This window comes from Spermophilus citellus, assembly GCF_964194105.1.
Source record: "Spermophilus citellus genome assembly, chromosome: 4".
NCBI lineage: Eukaryota > Metazoa > Chordata > Mammalia > Rodentia > Sciuridae > Spermophilus > Spermophilus citellus.
Window position 1 is genome coordinate 183,710,577 of NC_138185.1, and position 26,226 is coordinate 183,736,802.

General features: G+C 36.3%; 1 protein-coding gene across 3 annotated transcripts in view; it reads right to left on the reverse strand.

Moving 5' to 3' along the window:
* AKAP6 (A-kinase anchoring protein 6) overlaps positions 1 to 26,226 on the reverse strand; it is a 532,388-nt gene that overhangs the window by 210,196 nt on the left and 295,966 nt on the right. For 2 of the 3 annotated variants that reach the window (XM_081290017.1, XM_081290019.1), the window contains 2 exons: positions 9,949 to 10,045; positions 8,670 to 8,836 (listed from right to left, as the gene is read on the reverse strand). In XM_081290017.1, the coding sequence (XP_081146143.1) occupies positions 8,670 to 8,836; positions 9,949 to 10,045 (264 nt within the window). The remainder of the gene's footprint in view (positions 1 to 8,669; positions 8,837 to 9,948; positions 10,046 to 26,226) is intronic. The other variant, XM_081290018.1, reaches the window with a different exon arrangement.

A 26,226-nucleotide genomic window follows, 5' to 3' on the forward strand; every position in this document is an offset into this window, starting at 1 on the left:
TACACATGATTATGTAAGATGTTTGGAACCTAGGTTTTTTCATCAGAAAGGGGTGAATTTTAAGAGTTAGGACTGCTAGAATTCTTGGGACAAATGAATGAGACAAACCAGGTAAAACCTTAGCATGAAACTGTACCACAGTAAGTCTGCAGTAAATGCTAACCCCATTAATAAAATGTTACATAAACACACACACACACACACACACACACACACACACACACACAGCTTATATAATAATATCTAAGATGTCAAAGAAAAGCAAGTTTTTCTGGCTTTGATTTCCAGAGCTTGAGAAAGGAATGAATAAAAGGGAAGAGACCCATGAAAACACTAATGTCCATGAAATTCCTTGGGCAGCTTTTGGAATTAAGACCTCTAAATGACAAGTGAGGCAATGGTTTTTAGCCTCTACTACATTTCACTAGATACACATTTTCTTCTTTTATCTTTCTCCTCTGTTCTCCTTCTCACTTCTCTTTTTCATTGTTTAGCTTCTTCTTTAAGCCTCTTTTATCCTTCTCTCCTTTCTCACTCAGTGAAGTCCCTGACTTTGATTAGTCCTGAAGGGGAAATACTAAATGAGTATTGGTCTCTGCATCCTAGCTGAATATAAAGATGAGAAGCCATTGCCCCAACTCAATGTAAAATGGTCTAGAAGTCATAGTGAGGTGGGGTCTTGAGCTCTGTCCCAACAGGATTTCCCATCTATTTCCTGAGAAACATTAACCTTCAGTTAGCCACAATAAGGGATAAGACTGGGAATGTTATGGACCTGATGGAAAAGAGCACTCCAGTACATTGGAAAAATACCTGTCTTTGGTATGGTAGTATCATAAACACATAAATAGCCATCATCTTCCAAGTGAAATCTAAAGAGAAGGATAAAACAAAATGTGGACATCTCTATGCCTCTTGACTTCACTGGACAGAGGAGATATTCTGAGTGTGAGAATACTTAAACAATTGTTTGGAGTATTCAAGGTGCTGAGTTGAAGTACAGTTGCCATTTTAAAAGAAGTCCTAAGTGACTCAATAAACACAAGAGCCAGAGCAAAGTAATTCCTATAGCAGGCAAGGTTCTCCCTGGCTCAGCCTGGGGCCCCTGCCAGAAACAACACATTCCAATAAAAAGTGTAAATCACACAACAAGGTAATTGTTTCATGATTTCAAAGGATTAACTTATTAATTTTAAGGCATTTTTAGAAGATATTCTCATCTTGATATTTTTTGTGCTTAAATACTTATAGATTTTTTTTTAAGTTGACATCCACGGTAGATCAAAAATCCCTCTAATGTGCTGATTATGTTATCTTCAAAATAGAAAAGGTGGAATATAAAACATGAATTCTGTTAGTAAAAGATGGCTGCTTTGCAAAAATCTAAGTTTGTATCCAATACCATACATTTTTGTAATTCTATATTACAGAGTCAGAGATTAGACATCCTTAGACAAAATAAGAAAAAAATGAAACAACCTATATACCTCAATGACATTTCCCTTTGTTGATCAGAGTCACCAAAGAATTTCACTTCAGATTCTTGCTGAGCCAAATGATTCCAGTATCAAAGACACCAGCAATTGAAGTACAGTGTGGAAAAACAAGATAAGCTATGGTCTTATACACCATATAGACTATGATAAGGCTGACCACTAGCTATCCTTTGACCTACTATTTTTAATTTTTATGGGTATATCCACTCATACAGCTGATAACATACAAATTTAAGTACCTCAAAGATATTAGAGAAAATATTTTTTTACTTGATTCTATCACAAATTTAGTAACCATATTGATCTTCAAAGAAGTAATTCAGTTTTGTTTCTGTCTTTCAAAAAACACTTTTGAAGAATTCTGCCCTTCCTATAACAGCAACAAAAAAAGACTGTCAAAAATTCCACAGTGGAAGAAAGAGCTCTGCCTATGTACTGCAAATCAGGACTATGATTATATAGTTCAGTAGAAAAGGAACTGGATCAGATATGGGCTTTTAGGAAGAATTCTGAACAGAAGAGATGGAATTGGTAATGCATTTACTACTCATTTGCTTGCATCAAGAACTCCATTCCATTTCAATCTGCCAACATCCTAATTAAGATGATCTGAATCTTAGGTGATCTATTATTCTAGATCTAAGATAGCCCAAACTACGTTAGACAAGATGTTACACTGTGCGCTTACATTGAAATGATAAGGCCACTGAGCAGAAAAGCATGTCTTCTCTTGTGTCTGGCTCGGCACTGGACAAAGTCTCTGTCAGCACTCAATAAATAACAGGCAGGTCTTTGCCTATTGTCTTTCTCTCTACTAGTTTAGGCAAGATTTAATTTTATTAATTCATTTCAGATTATTTTTGACAACATATACCTGTACTTTTATTTATATGGGTGGGAGAGAAAAAAGTGTACCAAGTATATTTTTATGCACATGTGCATCAGTGTATGCAGAACTAACAACATATAAATGCAAATTCCCATTCAGTGTCTTAATACTGCTTGTGAAAAGCCTATATTAAAGACTATGCCCACTATATAAGCTCCTGAGCCAGCACAGAAAAGAACCTAGACTCTTCTTTAGGCTTCTTTTATCCTTCTCCCCCTTCTCAAAAAAATTATCAAAGCCTTGAAAACACTCAGGATCAAACTACTCTAGACAATAATGTCCACTTGAACTATTACTAGTGAGGCACCATCTAATATAGGGAAAGCATCTTGTAAATGTGCTCTCAAAATCAGCTCTTTTATAGCCCTTCATTTAAAAAAATGTACTCATAAAATATTAGCATAATGTATTAAGACAGTCACCCGGTAAACAAACATACAAAAATACGTGTTAATGCTAGACGTCCCTTCACTTGACATCTCAAAAAAGGTCAGGTTGTCAGTGATAAGCCCAAGTCAAAGGCCATGCAAATGCCCATTCTCCCCAATACCTAAAACTGTCATTTGTAGGTCTGAGCAAACATACTTAAAAAGTGTCTGTAAACTTACTCTCCTGCTATTGTTGAACAGATATCATTGATGACCTTCAGAGTCTGATATCCATTTCCAAAGGATGATGACTTCAATCTAAGAGCCTCAAAGAAGACAGATAAAATAAGCACAATCCTAGAGTTTAAAGCAGCTAACCCTCTGTCTCCTTTTACTAAGGAAATGAAGATGCTGGTTGGGACCCAGGATAGGTCACCCTTATAGTAGCTGTAAAGTTTTCTGAATTTATAATAAAATCTTCAAATATTCCTTGTTTTGGAAACTTATCTGTTTCCTTAAAACGGACAAAGGAACCATTGTTGCCTGCCTTCAGTGATGCAAAGTTTGATAAGTCATGTGGGGAAATCCTGGCCTGGATTCTAAGACATCTGTAAAGATGCATGCTTTACAGGAGAAAAGTAAAGACACAGGACAAGAACGTTTTTAAAGGAGGTTATGTGAAAAATCTGTAAATGCTTGCTTTTTTCAGGATTTTTGTTTCATGCCTTGAAAGGTCAAAAAATAATATAGCCTTTGCAGGACATTGGATATTCACTGTGTTTTGAAATCCCTCCAGCTATATACACCATTAAAAGATTTAACATACAGAAAGCCTAGTTTAAGGAGATAAACTTTTACCAATCTAGCTAAAATAAAATACATAATTATAAGCATATTTTCAATTTTAGGATGTGAGTACCGAAGCTCTATTTCTACAACTGTTAAATTCTGTTCTCTATTTCCATGTATAAAAGATCTCACAGTTCTGGGATAACACTTTTTTAAAAAATGAAATACAACAAATAAGGTATGCTGCCAAGTCCTGGGGGAGAAGTTTCCCAGAGTCTTTGAATTTCCTCCTATCCTCCTTCTTTACAAGATTTCTAAGACCAAGTCCTTTTCTGCAGTCTCTCAAACAAGGTAAAAAAGAAAAATACCCCCTAGATATATTCCTTAGATTTTCTATTATGCTTCTCAAGCTCCCAGTAGCTTCTGAAGTAAACCTAAGATGAATTCTGGAGTTATTTTTTATTATGTTTTAATTTCAGTTCCTCTTTTAGGTATAAGATGAAATAGATGATCATAACTGCTGTACTTAGAGATGCATTTCATGGCACAATTTGTACATGACCTGTGCAAGGTCACATCATGGAAAGGGGACTGATATTATGGATAAGAAGCCAAATCCTGATTTTAGTCTTAAAGAACTTCAATGTAAACTATTTAAATTTGCACTATTTGGTGTGATATGGGAAGAAAATTTTCTTTTTTAACAGTGTTTGTGTACATATACCTATATATTCAATATGGAAAGCTCACTCTGGCTTGGATTGTGTCAATTATTGTTTGAACCAACAATCATTAAGAATCTTTTTTTTTTTTTTTTTGGTCATGTTGTGAGGCTCAGTGCAGACTATGGCAAGCCAGCCTAATCATCTATGACACAGTCCTGGGTTCTGAACATAACATATATTTTTATACTTGCAGGTTTTATACAAGCTCTTCTTTTTGCCTACTATTTTCACCTTAGCAAAAACTCTTTCTACCCTTCAAAACATCAACTCCTCTGCAAATCTTTCCTCAATATCCTCAGAAAAGATTAATTATTTCTTTCTCTGTGTACTCACAGCCCTTTGTACCAGTTTTACCAGATATATTATAATTATTTGCTTACTTTCTCCATCACGAGAATATGAAGTCTTGCATAATACATTTCCCTTATTTAGGATTTACTATATGCCAGGTTCTGCTCTAAGTACATTAGGAATGTTACCTCTTTTCAATTTGAGTGATAATCCTTTGAGGTGAATATTATCATTACCTCTATTTTACAAATGAGGAACCTGAGACATAAAGAAGTAACTTCCCCAAGGACACCCAAATAGTAAATGCCAGTCATTGAACCCAGGCAGTTTGACTTCACAGTTTGAGCCTCTCTATCACTGACTGTGTTTGCCTCAGAGACTAAGAGAGGCAGTTCATAAACATTAAACAAAAGAATGATCATTCTGATTTTTCCATAGTTTCCTAAGCTTAAATTGAGAAATATATTTTTTTGTCTTAAATTGATTCTACATTCACCCTTGCATATGTATGTGTTTATTTAAACAGAGAAAATTTATCCCAGACTAGGAAAGAGAGAAGTAGTTGGGAGGTTTAAGGCCTAGAGTTCTGCTGGCTTTTGCATGTCAAAGTCTCAAAACTCTCAGTGCCTCCCTCAGGTTCCACATCCATAGATGCCTAGAAAAGCTTATTATCGAATCTGCTTTTAGCTACACTACATTGTGCAGATAATGTGACATTAAAATGCTTCAGAACAAAACTGCTATCAATAAGAAAAAATTATGTTATTCTTTGTAAACTGATATGACTCCAGGCATTTTCACTTTTGGAATGATTCAAATAAATTTCATATTATTGTGGTTGTTGTTTAAAGAAGTGGGGCGGGGCTGGGGATGTGGCTCAAGCGGTAGCAGGCTCGCCTGGCGTGCGTGCGGCCCGGGTTCGATCCTCAGCACCACATACAAACAAAGATGTTGTGTCCGCCGAGAACTAAGAAAAAATAAATATTAAAAATTCTCTCTCTCTCTCTCTCTCTCTCTCTCTCTGTCCCCCTCTCTCTCACTCTCTCTTTAAAAAAATAAATAAATAAAGAAGTGGGGCACCCAAATCATTAAAAACCAGATGTATTTATTTTCCCTCCTTATATTTGAGTTCATATCTTAATAAGTCTCCTGAGTTTAGTGTCACCTATTTACCCTTTAAAGCATATTAATATTTATATTTTACATGTATTCTTTTTTTCTGGTTTACAATAATTCTTGCCAAGTGTAGAGATTTGGAAAATTGAAAGATATTTAAAAATATATTTTAAAATATGTAACTGCATATTATAGGTCTCTTATGATCTATTTATTTATTTATTTATTTTTGTGTGCCAGGTATTGAACTCAGGGGCACTCAACCGCTGCCCTTTTTATTTTTTATTTTGAGACAAGGTCTCACTAAGTTGCTGAGACTGGCTTTGAACTTGTGATCCTCCTGCCTCAGCCTCCCAAGCTGTTGGTATTACAGGCATGTGTCACCACACCAGGTACTATCTTCCAATTTTTAAAAATTTCTTCTAAAACATTTTAATAACTATGTAAATCTTTCATTAGAATAATATATAGTATAAATTAAACATTCCCAGTTTTGAAAAAAGTTCAGCTGATACTAAACTGTTCATAATTATAAGTAACAATGCAACAAACCTTCTTTCTTTTTCATGTTGTGTGTAATTCTGCAGGAAAATGGCCTTCTTAAAGCCTATTTCAGTGGTTTTCTGGGAGCTTGTTGAAATGCAATTCATGGGCCCCTCTAGGAGGGTCTGATTTGGTCTGAGGAGGGGTGTGGCCAAGCAGTCACTCTTTTTGAGAAATGCTAACATCATCTCTATTGTGAAAATACTTTTCTCTAGGTTATATTCTTCATTCTCAATACCTCCCTATAAAATGAGTTGATTTAGAACTGTCTATTTCAAACTGACTCTGTTGATTGGGGTTCTCTATTGTCAAAAAGTGCTTTTATGAATTTAGGTGATTTTGCCATCTCAGGAGTTCCAGGTTGGCATATCCATCACCCTGCTCTCACTCGCCCCACTCCATTGGTCACTACATCCAGGAACAGGTTTTTATACACCTCAACTGGGTGTCATTTCCTTGATTTCTTCAAAACCCTCCTCTTACCTGATAACAAAACACCCAGCTTCCCCTAACTCCTCCTTCTGTAAACACACAGATGTCACTTCCTCAGAGAAGCCCTCTCTGATGCCCTGATCTAAATCACTTCTCCCACCCCAATCTCTTATCAAAGCATGTATTATGACATTAGAGTCTGTCTCTCCAACTTCACCGTAAGTTCCATGAGTTAGGCCCTGAGTCATCCCTAATGCCTGGCATCACAGTTGGCCTTAAGCAATACCAGTGAAAGGAAATGTGCTAGGTGCTAACAAACGTGGACTCTAGGACTAAAAGGTACAGATTCAAATCCTAGTCTTGCTATTTAGTAGCTATATGTCCTCTAGCAAATTGCTTAACCTCTTTGTACCTCCATTTTCTCCCCTGGGGATTATAGTAGAACTGTGTTATATAATTCTGTTGAGATGATGAAATAAGAGAATATAGAATATAAAATATTGTCTTGCACACAGAATGTACCTAATATAGGACAGCCCTTAAAGAATAAGTACTCAGTATCCTTTCTGTTAAATAAATAAAACACAACCAAGTTTTCAGCTGTATCCTTTTTCATCTTCCTTCTTCCCATTCCCATCCCCACAAAGCCAAAGCTTTGCACAATTTCTCCCTGTAGCCTGCTCCTTAAAATAACTCCAAGTTTGCTGAATACACTCTTCATTCCACGTTATTAGTTGCAGCTTTGATCCTATCATCACATCACTTCCTAAAGTATGTGCTCATGTGCCAAGCCACCTCTCTTCCTTCCTTCAAGTATTTCCTGAAATGTGACCTCCTCCATGGAGCCTTCTTAAAGTAAAACTGAGCTCATCATTCCATCCTCTGTTTCCAACAAATAAGCTAAAGGTTGTGGTTTGAGGTTCCAAAGCTGTAAATCGCCTGAGCTTTTCACTGGCTGCATGGGTCTCAGCATTGCAGGGCTGATTTTGGTTTTTCCTCTGTCTGCATTTAAGAATTTGAGTCTAATAGGGCAAAGTGCTTGTTTAACTTGGTCTGTATACATTTAGCACAATGCCAATCCACATGGATACTGAAGAACTGTGATTTGATAATCATTTACTTGCTTTGTCCATGCCAGGAAAAGAAACCAGGAACTCTTACATCTATTTCCCCCTTATTATGATATGTTTCAATATGAAGTCTCTTAGGAAACACAGATAACAAAAGTAAGGCAAAACTATAGAAAAATATCAAATGAATAAAATTATTTTCCACATTGTGAGTCCAAAGATATCATTAGAACAGTAGCACTCTGTACTGAAAGGTGTCTCATTTAAAGTTCAGTTGCATACGCTGCATGGGTTATTTTGTAAATATAAAATGGATAACCAAAACATGTCAATACTCATTTTTAAAATACTTGTTGTATTCGGTGCATGCACCATTATAGAGAACTTATACTCAGAGCAAAAAGATTTGTAGCAAAGCTTATGACCTTCTTCCCACTACAATGACCATCCCCTAATTAGGCAATGCATCTGATAGTCATTAACAGGAATGAGATAATGAATCACTTTCTCTCTTCTTTGTTAATTTGCTGTAACCAAGCGGCTAATGGATGTCAGAGCTGAGTGATTGCACTGATTATAGTGATTTATAGTTGCAACAAAACAATTTAAAACCATTCTGATTATTCATGTTAAAGATGCTTTATGTTTTGTTTACTAAATGTTTTATGTCCCCTTTTCTCCCACCCCTAAAGTACTGTCCCCCTCCTAACCTGCCACTTTTTACAAAAAGACCTCTTCCTGTAAAACTTGAAAGTTGTAGGCTTTTCCCCCTCCTTTTTTTCATTGTTTTAAACCAAGCCACTTCGTTTTGTTTATATATAGAGAGATAGATATATAAAGTTTACCCACTAGACACGAAAAGCCTTAGGGGTGGAAAGAAAACTTCAGTGGTGCATAGTTCAAAAGAAGACAGAAATGAGAGGAAATAAGGCAAACTTCAAGCCACTTACCTTGGGGCTTCCAGTCCCTTCCTCATCCTCCACAGACACATCAGTAGCCAGTATCTCTGCTTTGATGGTATCCAGAGCTCTGAGAATCCAGCTGTGTTGCCGTTTGATTTGCCTCTGCAACTCCTTCCATTGACTTGCAATCATCCGCAGCATGTCCTTCAGTCCTTCTCCAAAAAGAGAGGAAAGCACAAGTTGGGAATCTGATTAAATCTTTACCCATTATTTTTTTTTTGTAGTAAATTAGGTGGCTATTTCAAATGCTATACATGTTTTTAAATGACCTTGCCATCACCTGCCACATTAGCACTTGTCACTCAGAAAAGAGAGTGGCAATTTTTGAAACAATATATAAGGATAAAAAATAGAATAACCACATGCTTTGGAAACAGACTTAGATTCAGCTATTGACTGAAAAAAAAAGGCATGTGGAACAAAAATCACAATGCATAAAGATTATTAACACTATAGTTTCTCATTCAAATGAAAGGGCCTGTGTATCTGTGTAGGGGCATTATAATGATCAGAAAGATGTATTGAAATAGGTAAAGTTAATTCAATGAGAAATACAGTAAATGGGCCGGAAGTAACACAACAGTCTTTAACACATCCGATTAATGCTGTGCTTTTCCTATTTAGCTGTAGTAAGCTCAAAGAGCCAAACTGTAACTCATCCTGTCTTATGATCTTCTACTACCAGGATAAGTATAGCAAATGATGACAAAATGATTTTTTTATTTGTAATCTGTTCCTCTTAAACACATTAATACTGGGCTAAGAATTGGTTGAAGGCCCAAAATCCTGCTAATACAAAGACCAGCAAAGAACACAAAATGTTCATATGTGTGAATTGGCTGGGAAATAATCAGATACGTCTAGACTGCCTGCCTTATATCTGTAATGATATCTATAAGCACCCTAACGCATATGCATTGTAACTATATGTACAATTCTCATTCATTATCTTAATGTTATTTCCAGAGCACCTACATCAAAAAGCATGTCAATGTGAAGTTTTCAAGAATGTGATTTCAATTGAAGCTCAGGCGAACAGCAAGCCCAAAATAAAATGAACAGACCATTTGGAGGCAGTATTTCATCTTATAAGTATCACAGCATTGTATGCAGTATATGAAACATTTATAAATCTTGAAGGTCAATCTGATAATGTAAATATTAATAATACATAAGGAAGTGAATATATGCAGTAATTTACAGCAATGCTTCTTCATTCTTAATAGTCTGGAGACATAAAGACTTGCAATATTTCAGGAGGATTTACCTGCTTTGTGGGATGCAATAAGCTCAAGAAGTTGGTGTCCTTCCTCCTCCACAGCTTCCTTGAGAGCACAATGGCTGTCTACATTCAACTTGAAACTCTGCAAAGAAAAATATGAGCATCAAACACTGGAAAGACAGTTGCACATAAAACATCCATACAAAATTACTTGCTTATTTTTATCAAGAACCACACAGCCCAATTTACCCAATAGACAAACTAATTTGCAATACTAAAAGCTATTGATATTTGGGATCTGGGCTCAAAATGTTTCCATTAGATTAGCAGAGTGCATCTGTTTGGAAACAGCTGACAAATCTAGAAATTCATTAGGCTTTTATGAAAAGTCACATCCCGTAGGCTATATCAAGAAGTAGCAGTGTTCTATAAAATACACTGAATTTCTACTCACATATATGAGCTCTTTTCTTCATTTTTTTAAAGAAATGTTGGTGATAGACCTATTTATGAAACCATAAAAATTGGCAGCAGGAAATATATTAGACATGTGCGCATATATAAATTCATTAATACAGTAGGGTTTGATTCAGCTGTTCCTCAGATATTTCAAAACCACAGAACATGGAGGTGAATTTAGGTGCAAAACTGAGGAGTCAAATGCTTTTCAAATCTTTGCTTTTTAAAAAGTTTATTCTTTACAATATGACACTGCTTTATAAATAAATATATTAAGCACATCAGGGGCATTTTCCCTTCATTACAGTCATCTAAAAGACAGAAACTGCTCTCAAGAGTAATTTCTTGCAGGAAGGCTTCCTTAATGCCTCTGCAGAGTTAATTATTCCTTTTTTATCTGCTCCTGATACCTGCTTCTATTGTAGAATTTATCATACAATATATGGGTTTATTTCTATCTTTGTCTACCAAATTATAAGTAACATGAAAATTGCCACTTTCACATATATCTCCATTCCTGTCACATACAAGGTGTTTGATAGTTGTTTGCAAGCATAGTAAACATCTGTTGAACTTGATCAATAATACTCTCTAAAGAGGAAGGTTTATACTTAAATATTAAGGGCTGGGGATGTAGCTCAGTGGTACAGTGCTTGTCCAGCATGTTTGAAGCCCTGGGTTCGATCCCCAGCACTACAAAAAAAATAAATAAATAAAATATTTTAAGAAACAAAAATGGATTGCCAAATATTTCTCTACCTCTGGAATGGTCATAAAACATTTCAGCCACAGGAAGTTCAAGAGAGTATAATCACAGTAACCAATTTGTTGAATCAACGATTAGTCTTCAGGGTGAAAATTCATTCCTTGACTTGACTAATTGGATCAAGCACAGATTTGAAATAACTGTGTGCCATATTTTGGCTTCTTCATGAGAGGGCTCCAAAATATACAACTGTTTAGTTCTCACAAACATTCATTGAATAACAGTGTATATACTGCATTGTACTTGGTATAAAGAATATTTGACAGAAGTTCAAAATGATCCAGTCCAGGTTGGAATGTTTCAGATTAAAGAGGTAAACAACCATAAGTTGTGAAATTAGGTATTCATCCAGTCATCACTTAGAAACCACCACTGTGACTGCTATGGACACTAGGCCAGGCAATAGAGATTTGAGTAGTATAAAGCATGACCTCAGGCATCAAAGGGCCACAGCAGGTGTTGCTAGGAGAACAAAGTGCAGCCTGAGTCAACTTGGATGCTTAATGGTGAGTTTGGGCTCTCCCTTTCACCATGGTGAAAAGGGTATTTTTAAAAAGTGCAGAAGAGGGGCTAGGGTTGTGGCTCAGTGGTAGAGTGCGAGTGCTTGCCTTGCATGTATGAGGCCATGGGTTCGATCCTTAGCACCACATATAGATAGATAGATAGATAGATAGATAGATAGATAGATAGATAGATAAATACATTGTGTCCATCTACAGCTAAAAAATTATTTTTTTAAAAAAGTGCAGAAGACAGAAAGAATGATCAAAAGAACCTGGAAATGAAGGATAGAGACATGCAGATCAGGCCTTGAAGTATAAAAATAAGAATTTTGACTAAAAAAATTCAAAAATTAAGAATCAACTTTCATCTGACTTTCTGTTGTAAGATACAGTGATATATCAGCCAAATATGACAAAAAGTAACAATATTAACTTTACCAAAAGGGTATTCACCATTCCTTGTATTGGTCTTTCAGCTGCCAGCATTTGAATGAATAAAATAAAATAAGTCAATGTATAGGAAGCCTAGTGTTTCTGGTCAATGTAAATAATATTATATCTGTGAAAAATTAAATATTTATTATTATATAGTCAAAACATGGCTGTATTACTTCTTGACACTGCCATGAAAATCATCAATGCTATAGCAATGCCATGAAGAATAAATAATGTGTATGTTGCAGAAAGAAAGAACAGGGAAAATAGAAATACCTAAGATCAACTGAAAAGCACCAGAGTTTAGGGGGGGAACCTATTCTAGAAATTTCTTCATAACTTTAAAGTTGGCTTAATGCTCTCTATAATTCACTGTTTACTTACAACAGATTTGTGTTGAATGATTGGTGAGCATGAGCTTTTTGAAGGGGTATGTCAAGCCTATGTCATAGAGCAAAAGAGAACCTTAGGACCTCTAAGCAGACTGGATAATTCGATATAATTGAAGCCAAAAGTATAGAACAGACACAGCTAGATCTGGCTGTGTTTCAAGATGATGTGGAAGCATTTGATTAGGAAATTGGAAAAGATGAGATATTCATTATTAGGAAAAAGAGAGTCTGATAAGCTTGACGTGGTATAAAAAAACCATCTAACATAACTATTACCCAAATGGTACAATATTGCTTGATTTTTCAGGTGCACCATTAACTATTAATATAAACTAAGGAATTCACAATAGGCCTCTGAGAAAGCAGCCAAGTAGATACATTAACAAAATTGTCAATGAAATTTCTGGCTGCTAAAGGATTCTGTAATAAGCTCTCATATTTTGCCCCTACCTCTTCCTTAGAGAAGGAAGCGGAGATAAACATGCTTTCTTTTCCTAAATTTGATATTTGGACACATTTCCATTCTTGGGTTACTAACACATTTCCTCAGAAACGACATATGGTGTATATTCTTTCTGCAACATCTATACCACTCCCTGAAAATGTGGGGCATTCTCTGGAGACTTGATTTACGGTAAGAACATTGCCACAGGCAGGTACCATGGTCCTATGTCACTGATTATATGAAATTCCATAAATATGAGTAATCTGGGTCCTAGGGGACACCAAATCTTTTTCAGTGTCTTTAAAGCAGCATGTAACTGAATGACTAGAAGAGAAAAACTAGAAAACTAGAAAAATTCAATGACAGAAACAAATATTAGATTATCCAAAAGATGATACATTGGAGGTTAACCAATGGGCATTTACATCACTATAATTTCTGGCATGACCAGCTTATATAGATCTTGGATGTACTACTTCTTGGCAGGAGCCACATTCAGGTATGCCCACTGATTATACTTTGTAGGGTCTCCTACAAAGCAGATAAAATAACACATCTAATCCTATTACATGCATTTTTTTTCTTTTTTGTAACCAGGGATTAAACTCAGGAGTACTGAACCACTGAGCCACATCCCCAGCTCTATTTTTGTATTTTATTAGACACAGGGTCTTGCTGAGTTGTGTAGGGCCTCACTAATTTGCTGAGGCTGGTTTTGAACTCAGAATCCTCCTGCCTCAGCCTCCCAAACCGCTGAGATTACAGGCATGTTCCACAGCACAGAGCTTACGTTCATATTTCAGAATGGCACTGTTTGATGGGAATGTGATGGTCACACAGACATGAATTAAAACTAAGGGTATGTACACCTTAATGGAAATGAAACAATAACAAAACACAAAGAATAGTTACTTATGAAGAATCATAAGAATAGACATGGATTTTCTGGAAATGGTAGGAATAATCACAAAGGTTTAAACGTCCTATCTAAGTGGTCCCATCTTAGCAACATCACATCATAAACACAGACTTTCAATTCCCCTATGGAATACTGTTAATATCTGCCAGATCCAGAGTTCTACAGGTCTTGTAATGATTGTGAACAGAGAAGACAGGAAGACAGACTGAGTCTTTCCTGACCTAATTTTATATTTTTAAGGCAGATATTCACACAATAAATATTTATTGAGCAGCCTCTGTCAGGTCTACAGATATAAAAGTTAGCAATAATAAAGATAATAAAGTTGGTAATCCTGGTCTTCAAGCAGCTTACAGTCTAGTCTAGTGGGGAAGAGATTAGCACAAGTATCTTTTATACAACCCAGCACAGAATAAATGTGTAATTAGGATTTGGTGTATAATATAGACTGATGGAGTCTTAAGCAAACTGAACAATAATGTGCCTTGTTCGATGAGATTTGAGTGTGTGTGTTTGTTTTTAATTTAAGGATTATGCCAGTCAAGAAAAAACAAGACTGTGGGCTGCATTCCATATGAGAATGATAAGTGATAGGTATCATAGGGGTCCATGCTGGGGTCCAGATTTAGCAGAGCTTGGCAGGAGCTTGTAAAGAATAAACTGATTTGTACCTAGATCTGGGGACACCCTTTGGTATAGCATGAAGTAGGGAAGCAGGGAGGCAGGAGAGACAGCAGCTGTAGCTACAAAGGACTTGCCTTCTAGAACCATGGAAAAATATGGCAGTGACGTGAGAGAGTGACCAATGCAGATCTATGATCCAAAAAGATCTTTCTGGCTGTTGCATAGAGACTTGATTTTAAAAAGGCAAACTGAAGACAAGAAGGCCATTTAGGAGGCTGCTGTGATAATACAGGCCAGATGTATCTGCATGATCATTTTTATAATTAAAAAAAGATATGCCTTTTTTTTTAAATGAATGGAAGAATGAAAAAATGAAGAAAATCTTCTGTCTTTTTAAGTTTTACTCAGTGCGTGAGAACAGTGTGTGCCAGAATTTAGTTCTTTGGCTGTTCTGATGATAAATACCAGAGGTTATTAGTCAGGAGTCTCCAAATGTGAAAGACATATTGAACTGATGAACTTTTACTCCCACTGTCATTTTAAAGAGATGGTATATATGCTGATGAATAAGACACTTGATGACACTTTTTCTTCACACAAAAGATTTCCGCTACCCTAAGAAAATGAAAACATGTCTTTTTTTACAAGGGCAGGGGGAAGAATGTATGTCCAGTCAGAAAAGGCAAGGCTTGAAAAGCCACCTGCTACCTTCCTCAGGCCATCTCTGCCCTGCTCTACTTTGAGCTGTGCCCAGCACAACTCTACATTTTCAGATAGGCTCCTGGTAGGAAAGGAGCCACGATCATGATGCAGAGGCTGACAGTTTTTCTCCTCCACCCCATAATGCCATCCATGGAAAATGATCAACTGTCCTGGTCCTCAAAACATAAAATACACCTGCAAAATGCCATGTGTACCAATAACTGGACAATTTCTGTGAGTAAATACTTATTTAAGAACCTTCTGAAAACTTAACACAACATTATATAGCCATTAAAATGAAGAATGGCAAATGTGTAGAACATGCTACAAGCAAAAAATGAAAATTCAAGACTATATTAACAGCCGGATGCTATAGTGCATGTCTCTAATCCCAGCCATAGGAGGCCAAGGCAGGAGGACTGCAAGTTCCAGGTCAGCCTCAGCAACTCAGTAAGATCATGTCTCTAAATGAAATATAGATATAGTTTAGTGATAAAACATCCCCGCATTTAATCTCCCCAATATTAAAAAAAGTATCAACAATTCTAGCTATCTAAGTAATCTCAGTTCATGGAAAAAGATCCATAAACATATAGAATCTTGACATCCTTTGTTCAAGAGCAGACTTAGAGTTATCATGATCTGATCTTACAGAGCCAGATCTAAGTGCTTTACTTTTCTGAAATATGAAATGGAAACATTACTGACTTCTAGTTATTGTGAGAATTAGAGATAATGAATGTGAAGTATTGAAACCGTGCATGGCAATGAATAAGGCTTAAAAAACTCATTATAAAAATTAATTCATTTTCCCTGTTTTTCAAATGTTCTAGGTAGTAGTTGATACTTTATGTCCTGTATTTTTGAGGCCCTCTAAAGTGCCCAAGGACAAATACCAGGTCTCATTTGCTTTCTTTTCCATCCAACACAGGCCTGCTCACAGGAGATACCCCAAACATAAATGCCATTATCTGAGACATGAGGAAGCACATGCCCAGGCTGAGAAGCCAATGATCTGGGTCTTCCTTTCCCTCTAAAGTGTGTCCTTGGACAAGTCATTTAACCCCCTGGGCTACTTATCTATAATCCAGGCATTTGGACTCAATATTTTCTAGTACTTGGATGTTTTGATTTTTATCTTCTTAAATCTAGGTAGTTTAAGATAGGCAACTTGAGAGAATTTTTATTTATTTTAATCCAGAGAATTTTCAAAGAGGGAAGAATCACAAAGGCCATCTAACCACTCATCTACCCCAGGGCAGCTCCATCCCTTAACCATCCCAGGCAGATGTGTCCCCTTCTATTTTTAACCATCTCCAGGGAAGTATCTTCTAACTTTTCATTGTGGATCTACAGCACTTCTTCTCAGGATTTTAAAATCTCTGTGAAGTGCAGCATGAGTTTCCTTCTTCTTCAGATTCTATTGCCAAATCATCTCTCCAGTATAGGGACTGGAAATCAAAAGCACTGAGAGAATATGCCAACAAGATCTGCATGTCCAATCAATCACCAAGCCCAGCCAATTTGTTTCTCCATCCTAACCTCTCCATATTGACCAACAGTGCCTTAGACTCATCAACATTCCTTATCAGGGGGACTATGACAGCCCCAATGATGGTCCCCTCAAAACTACACTCATTCCTTATTTTTTGCATGCCTATGGAGATCCAGACACTGTAGAAAGCTTGAAGGCTATGACTGTGGACAAGATAAACGTGGTCCCTGCCCTCGCAGAGTTCACAGTCTAGTGAGTAAGTGGGGGAGGGGTCAAAGAAATGGAATTGTAGTCAGTTGTGTCAAGGGAGTTTTGAAATGAGTTGTGTGCAGGTGACAAGCAAGGACCCTGGAGTTAAGACAGGCTGGATTCAAATCCTGGCTCTTCCATCATCACCATGTAACTCTGGGCAACCTATATATAATTATATTTTTCTATCCATGAAGAGGAGAAATTGTTACCTCCTTCATGGAGTTGATGAAAATGCACTGATATGTGTAGAACAGAGCCTGACACATTGTAGAAGCACAATAACTGTTCTTATTCACAAAATGATCTGTCTGCCAAACAAATCTGATAAAGACTCTCCTCTTAAGACTCTCCAGTGATTTTCCAAGGCTATGGAACAAAGTCCAGGCCCCTAGCATCATCAAAGGGCCCTTGAGGTTCCTCACCAGGTCAGTTCTGCACACCCAACCTGCCTTGCAATGTTCCTAAACTGCTTGAAGTTTCCATCTCACATAAGCTGAGTTGTTCCTCCAAGATTCTTTTCATGCTACACTTCTGTCTGACAAACCCTTCCCTGTCCTTCATGTCTTTTAAAACTCATCTCAGATGTCACCCTTTAGGAAGTTGTCCCTGACAGTCTTTTACTCTACCAACTTCCCTTCCTGTGACATCCATAGTACCTATGTAGAGCTCAAACCTCCAAGTACTAGGTTGTATTCAAGTTATTGATAGATACATCTACTTCCCACATTTGAGTTTCTTGAAAATAGAACTTTGTTTTCACTCACTTTTGGTAGGTATCCTCAGTGCCGAGGACAGTGCCTGACACATAGCATACAGCTAACAAATGGGCAGGGGAGTTAATACATGTAGATTTGTACCAAAACGTTCCACATAATTTTCAAACAGCCTACAGCATTTTGGGAGATATTGGTGCAATCATTCTTCACTTAGAAGTGGTTGATAAATGTCCCCAAATTTTACTCATTGAACACCATGTAAATGAGCTGTCATGTTCCTTCGCTTACAAAATTACTTGCCAATTACACTTAGATGATCCCAGCGTTAATTGCCATGTAAACTATACCCTGGCTGAGATAGCCCAAATCATCAATTTAACTTTACCCACTCATCATATGGTACTTACCACATAATTAAATAAATGGTCAGCCACTGCCACAATTGTGTATTTCCCCAATGAAGTGAAGTGGCTACATTTGTCATTGATTTATCAGTTATGACAATCTGTAACACACCTCCAGGTACAATCTTAAAAGCTTAAAAAAATTCAAAGAACTCTGTATGTTTGAAAAAGAAGTTCCAAATTTTTGATTAAAAAGATACACATCATAAAATCTCTGTTTTTCTTTAAAACAAAGACACAAAGATATAAAAAACAAAACTTACTCATTATTTCTGGGAAATAATTCTTTCTTCCTGAAATCTCAGATAATAAAAATTATTCCAGGCATTTGAAGTGAATTTAGCTCTTTGAGCAACTTGTAATTTATTTCAAATAGTTGATTTTATGTGTGAAAAGTAGATGCATCTTACTGAGGCTGACATTCTTTTCTGATAGACTGGCTAATATCTTATGTAAGATTTAGATAGATGAGAGAGATACTGAATGCTGATGGTGGCTCTGAGTGACGGAATTTTCATCTGCTTCTCTGGATGCCGCCTCCACACCTGACACAGGTAATCACATTGACTTCTCAGCATGGCCACATTAGGCCAAATGAATTCGCAAACAGAGGTTCTGTCTAAAGGGACCATTTGACTTCCAGAACATACTGCTCAGAGGCCTTGATTGAAAAGGAGGTCAATGCTGGCCCAAATATCTCTCTACCCCCTGAGGTGGAATAATTGATGTGCAGCAGCCCCTACAGATGTGGAGTCACCAGGGTGATGGATGGATATAAGTATATTATTCACATGTACATCTGCTAATATACAGGTCCCAGTGCAAACACCAGGACTTAAGAATATTATGCGGATTTAGGACAATCCCTGAAGGACTCTAGTTCTATTAAAATTTTGTTTGGCAGCCTGGGGCAGATCTATTCCAACTCCCACAAGCTTCATGCATCTGAGAGGGAGAACCAAACCACTTTAAAAATAAATTTAATAACTTTTGTAATGTCAAGTCATTAACATCCTGTCTAGTCATATAGTCTTCATATTTTGAAACATTAACCTGTGGAATTGTATTAACCCTTGTAATATCTGTATTAATGTTGTGTGTGTGTATTGTTTTTTTATTAATTAAAGAGGATTAATTACATCGAAAAAAATTGAAGAAAAAATTCCCATTTTTTCTCTATAGGTGTTTTTCTTTTTTATTTATCAGTGCATTATAATTATATATAATAGTAGTATTCCTTATGCCATATTCATACATATACATAACATAATTTGATCAGACTTATTCCCCAGTACTTCCCCTTCCCTCCCCTCTTCCTTCCCCCATCCACCTGCTCTGCTCTACTGATCTCCCTCCTATTATTATTATTATTATTATTATTGAATTATATTTGTGATTCATTGTAGTATATTCATACATGGACCCAGCATAATATGGCAGGTTTCATTTCCCACTATTTTTCCATGCCCTCCTTTCTTCCCTCCCTCTTGATCCCCTTTTATAGGTATTTTTCTTGTCACAGCTACCAGACAGTATCCAGAAAGCCCAGTGATCAAATCACTTTGGTTTGTAAATGTTAGAGAAAATAACTTACAGATATACTTGGTTATCATTTTATGGTTTATAACATTAGTTAGAATTTGCTGCTGTTGTGGTTATAATGTTGCTTTTACAAGTGTTCATTCATTCATTTTAGCATTTTTTTTAGTATCTACTATGTATGAGCAAGTCTGGGTGTCAGAGGAGAACCAAAGACACATAAACTGTCCCTCAAGTCATGACAGCTACAAGAGAACAGTTGAGGGGTGAGTGGGGAGGTGGGGAGGATTTCAACTTCTCTAAGAATACCTGAGCTTCTCATATATTCTCAGGTATCCAAGGAAGAGTATACAACTTCCTAAAGTGAAAAAATAAAAGTAAAAAGCATCTTCACATTCAACATGTTCATTTGATCTTCACAACAACCCTAAGTAAATATGACAGGCATTTTTTCTGGCTAATGTAAAGATCTGAGATTTCTACTTATTTACCAGGTAAATTATTTTAAGATTTTAAAATTCCAGGTAACACAGTGGATAACCAGGATCTGAGCATGGGATACACAGGATGAAAGATAGAAGGTGACTGTACCTAGCTCATGTGACTTTCTTGTCCAGACACAACATTCTCTGGCCTGTGCACGAACACCTAGTATAAGGCTCATCTACAAACTTTTTCTTCAAGGCTTAATATACCATTGCCCTAATTAGGAAGTGTTTAATAAATATAGTATTTCCCTGGCATCTAGTTAAAAAGTCATCACTCCAGGAACTCAGGAGGCTGACGCAAGAGGATTTCAAATTTGAGGCCACCCTCAACAACTCAGTGAGAACCTCAACAGCTTAGTGAGATCCTGTCTCAAAATAAAAAATAAAAAGGTCTGAGGATGTAGCTCAGCAGTAAAGTGCCCCTGGGTTTAATCCCCAGTGCAAAACAAAGTCATTAATTCCTTTAAAAAAAAACATAAAGCTATATATCAGTAAACTGTTTGGGCACCAATAATTTTCAAACAATTAAAACTGCGGATGTTATGGCCCAACAGTCCTTAAACTCAGGTAGAAAATATATTTCTGAGGTGCTTTAAGCAGTACAGGGATCCTTTTTAAAAGAAATGGAAAAATAATACTATTTGTCTCCTAGATTACAGAATTGATTATATGAGCAAAGGTATGTGGTCCAGGACTTTCACATGTCCAAAAAGAGCCTCCTACCACACCTACTCCCCACTTCTCCCACCACATCAGTCTCAAAATGCATGCATGCTATAAATTCCTGACAGACCCTTCTATCGCTATCCACCAAAGCTAATAACTCAAGGCTGTGGGTTCAGCATTTCAAATTCCCTAAAGAAAAGTAATATTGCTGTTCCCTACAAAACTCTCACTCACCTTAAACTCATGGGAATCAAGGAGGACAGGCAAATGGAACTTCACTAACTTTTTTTTTGTGGTGCTAGGGATTGAACCCAGGGCCTTGTGCATGTGAGGCAAGCATTCTACCAACTGAACTATATCCCCAGCCTAGCAAATGGAACTTTAAAGGTCCTGTGATCTCACCAGCCTGCTCATGGAGGCTGAGGGAGGTGGAAGGCAGGTTGGCCATACAACTCTGACTTTTGAAGTCTGACTGCCTTACAGTAGCCGAGTAGCACCATGCATATGGCTACCGCTGTTCTTACGAAGCTCAACTTGCTTAGGCCATGCTTGTCTATCATCTCATCAGGGAAAGGGAGGTGGGAGAGGTGGGCACCAGGAAGTGGAAAAAAGAAAACTGTATCATCTCTTAACTTCAAGCAATGAAACATGAAGCAAAGGTGAAGACAGAAGGATACACAAAAGAAAACAGCCTCAAGTATTTTTGAAAGTTTTCTTATATGGCTAAAAACTCTGTGAGAAGTATTATTTTTTTTGTTAATGATACACATGAAAATTATTTAATCATAAATGTAATATAAATATTTATATTGGATGACAAATGTGTACAAATATTTTTACTGAGAATTTTGTTAGCCAAGCTTTTTTTTTTTTTAATAAATACTCAGGGTAATGACACAATAAGGAAAAATTGTCAAAAGCTTCATGGATACAAAAATAATGGATTTTTGTGCTACTTTGCCACCCTGTGGCAACCAACTCAAATTGCAGGTATTAATCCTAAAATGAACAGAGAGGTGTGCTTTTACAAGTCCAGCCCTGTAAACATGGACCAAAACACATACACATACAAATGTGGATCCTACTCACTTTTAAGGACATGGAGTAATAGTTGTCTACAAAGTGTGACAGACTCTCATTGCATGGAGTCCCTGAGTTGTTGCTATAGACAGACACTAACAGGATCAAGAGCAGACTCTCAAATGGTGTAAAAATAATATGGATGTTCACGGAGTATTACTTGCAAAGTCATAAATAAGTAGGAAGCTTAAATTCCCATCATTGTAGGAAAGAATAACACAATAAGTTAATTAACACAACGATTAATTAAGAATTAATAACAACACAATAAAATACTAAAGAACTTCTAAAACATACAGATCATCATATTCTTATGGAAGGATATTTGAGATATTCTTAGGTTCAGAAAGCAAACTGTTGAATAGTACATCTAAAATAAATTTTTAAATCCTTGAAATGTATGCTTTTACATAAAAAGTTTCAAAATTGTTTACATTCGCTACCCAGGGGAGGGTAAAGCTTTTTACTTCTAATTTTATGCTCTTTTATATGGTTTTATTTTTTGTGTGTTTTTAGTGAGTAAAATGTAATGTTTTTCTTTAACTAGAATCAAATAATTGCAGTAGTTTTATGAAAGAAAAAGTTTTCTCCACCTTAAACACATTCCCCTTTGTACTCACTGTACTCTAAGGATATCTGCCCCTTCTTTTCCATGAAAATACTATTGGTAATGTTCACACCACCTGGTTTCACACACTCACTCCCTAGAACTGCTCTTGAGCCTCAGTCCCACTCCACACCCACTGCAGCTCTCAGCGACGACTATATTCTTATCTACATACAAATCTTACCCAAACTAATGTCCAACGCAGGGCAGTGGGCCTTAGCAGCTTTGCAGGAGATAAGGGCAAATGGAATACATGTTGGTCATGATATTTCTCACCAGATAAGAGTGGCCTCAAAAAGAGAGCTGTTGACTTGTCTGATTTGTCCCCTTCTCTAATTTGTCCCTGTTTCCCTATTCTCACTTTCCTCACCTAACATTGGCTCACATGCTGTCCACATTTCCTACCGCTCAATCATTCTTTAATCTACTCATTCAAGTATAGCCACCCTGATCGTAAGCTTGTTTCTTCCACACGTAAGTAAGAAAACTCTCCTGCTCTTTCCAGGACTGGAATACAAGTGTGAGTGTGCTTTTGCCAAGGGTAGAAACCTGTTACATGTTTATCAGACTGGCTTTTTAGATCTATCTAACCCTGGATTCCTCAAACTGTTAAGCTACCTGTGTTCTTTTAGAACAGAACCACTATACTATGTCTTTTTAAAATATTTCTATTCACATTATAGACAGTTGATTAATTAGTATTAATATTTTAAAAGCTCCTGTAAATATGGAAACAAAAAACCAAAGACCAAACAGACAAATGGGCTCATAAAATGAGCAGATAGTCTTCAAAAAGGAAATGCATGTGACTCCTAAAAAATATGAAGAGATACTCACCTCTATTTAAAACATAAGAAATACACACTGTTTAAAATTCAATAAGATGCCATTTGTAACTATCATGGTACCTAAGTTCAACCAATACTTCGGATAGCAAGAATGTGCAGCAACAAACATTCTCATGCAATGCTGAGTACAAACTCCTGTAATCTCTATCACAGAGTTTAGCAAAACATGAAAAATTTAAATGTGCATAATATTTTTATTAATTTTTTATTTATATATGATAGAAGAATGCATTATAATTCATATTTTACATAGAGCACAAATTTTTCGTATCTCTGGTTGTATACAAGGTATATTCACACCAATTCCTATCTTCATACATGTACTTTGGATAATGATGTCCATCACATTCCACATAATTTCTAATCCCATGCCCCCTCCCCTCCCCTCCCACCCCTCTGCCCTATCTAGAGTTTGTCTATTCCTCCCATGCTCCCCTCCCTACCCCACTATGAATCAGCCTCCTTATATCAGAGAAAATATTCAGCATTTGGTTTTTTGGGATTGGTTAACTTCACTTAGCTTTTCTAACTCCATTTTCCTGCAAATGCCAGGGTTTTATTCTATTTTATTGCTGAGTAATATTCCATTATATATATATATATATATATATATATATATATATAATGTTTCTAAAATTTTTTTATTTCATCATCACTAGCAATTAGATAAATGCAAATCAAAACAACTCTAAGATTTCATCTCACTCTAGTCAGAATGGAAGCTATTATGAAGACAAACAACAATAAGTGTTGGCAAGGATGTGGGGGAAAAGGTACACTCACACACTGCTGGTAGGACTGCAAATTGGTGCAGCCAACCCGGAAAGCAGTATGGAGATTCCTTGGAAAATTGGGAATGGAACCACCATTTGACCCAGCTATCCCTCTCTTCAGTCTATAGCCAAAGGACTTAAAAACAGCACACTACAGGGACACAGCCACATCAATGTTTTTAGTAGCACAACTCACAATAGTTAAACTGTAGAACCAACCTAGATGCCCTTCAATAGATGAATGGATATGTGCATAATGTTTTATCCTGAAATTTCACATGTATAGTATTCTAAGGGTATATGTATACTATGTAAGATGATGAATTTCAAAGCATATGCACTAAAGCATCATTTGTAATAGGAAAAAAGATTACAAAAACAACCTAAATTTCCAGCATAAAAGATTGCTTAAATAAGTTATGACATATTCATAAAAGGGAATACTGTACAGCCATTCAAAAGGAGATAGTTCTATGTTTACGGAGTTTTCACTACTGCTAATGTTAACTGAGGGAACAAAGAACATATATGCATTTATTTTTAAATACTTGGAATAACTTTGAAATGATATAAAGAAATAAGGAGTAGTGGTTGCTTCAAGGGAGAATTGGTACCTGAGAGAACATGGTTAAGGGGGAGACTGACCTTCAACATCTTACTGCTTTGCTTTATTTACTTTTTGAATTCTATTGCCATATCTATACACAGTCAGTCAAAAAACATTTTTAAAACTGAAAACTGTCTACCTGTACTATTACATCAAATACTATACTCAAATCCATTTTCTATCATGTCCATAATTATTCTCTTTTAAGCCCTGTATTTCACCTAGTTAATTATGCCAAGCTGATTTTACTCCCATAGCATTTATGGTTGATTCATGTCACTCTCCTGTTTTACAATAAAACAGACCTTCAGTGAGTCCCTATTTCCTCCAGAGAAAAACTCAATCTGTGAAAAAGTCATTCAAACTCCTTTACCATCAGCCCCAACCTGCAAGATTCTAACCTAGCCTAGGTCACACCAGATGGCTCAACACACCTACCTTATCTAGCCTATAAAATTTCCTCCCATTTTCTCTCCTCCTGTCTCTACCTACCAAAATTATACATGTCCTTTGAGGTCTACATCAAATTACTCTTTGAATCTTCTCTATTCCCAGGAATAACAAATAAAAAATTTCCTCCATATTCCTAAGAGTGCTTCATTTATCCTACAAAAAGTCCTGAACAGAATATTATATTAGCAATTAAAGTGTCTATAAATGACTACATACGATCTATGATTTCCTGCCTTAGGTTAAAAATCCCTGAAAGAAAGAAACTAAGTTCATTTACCATGTATTCCTAACAACTAAATAACTTCCTGGCAATCACAGTTGCTTGAAATAGATAAACTGGAATTCATAGTCACCATTTCCTTCCACTTTTCTAATTCATCAAACTCCATTAATAATGTGGTTTCTCTAAGACTAATTCTATGTGGTTGATTAAGGTTTGCCTATTAAAACATATGCTGCCTATAAAAATTTATTCCCCAAGTTTAAGAGGGGCCCTGTGGTTGTTTTTTTTTTTTTTTTTCCTAAATCTTGGCACAACTGTCTGGTGTTGATTTGACTTCACTTTATCTCACCAGACACTCTGATTGGCTCTAGGTAAGTGAATTTTTGATTTGTTTTCCAGGGACTGATTGCATATGCTCTAGTGGTCATTGGGTGAGCAAGGCATGTGTGAAAACAATTTGGGAGATCAGAAGTATCAATTCAGGAGCAAATGGATATGAAATGGAAGCTCTAGAGAGGTGATTGCTGGCCTGATCTGCTGCTTTGCTCTTAAGCACTCTAATTCTGAAGATCCTCTTAAAAGATAAAAATTAATAAACTCTCTTAAGAGAAAAAAAATCTAAAGAGCTTGCCAAGAGCTATTTATGATGTGTATTTACTATGCTTTTATTTATTATAGTTCTGCTCAAATGTGATCAATCAAAAAGATTGTGGGGAAAACAGCTTAAACATCCATCAGCATGTGAATAGATGAACCATTGTACATCCATGTAATGGACTACTACTCAGCAATAAAAAGGAATGCAACTGACAAGGGAAACACAACATATCTCAAAATAAGTATGCTGAACGAAGGAAACCAGACCTCTTCCCCCAAAAAAGAATGCATATGTTTGTTTCACTCACATAAAATTCTAGAAAATACAAA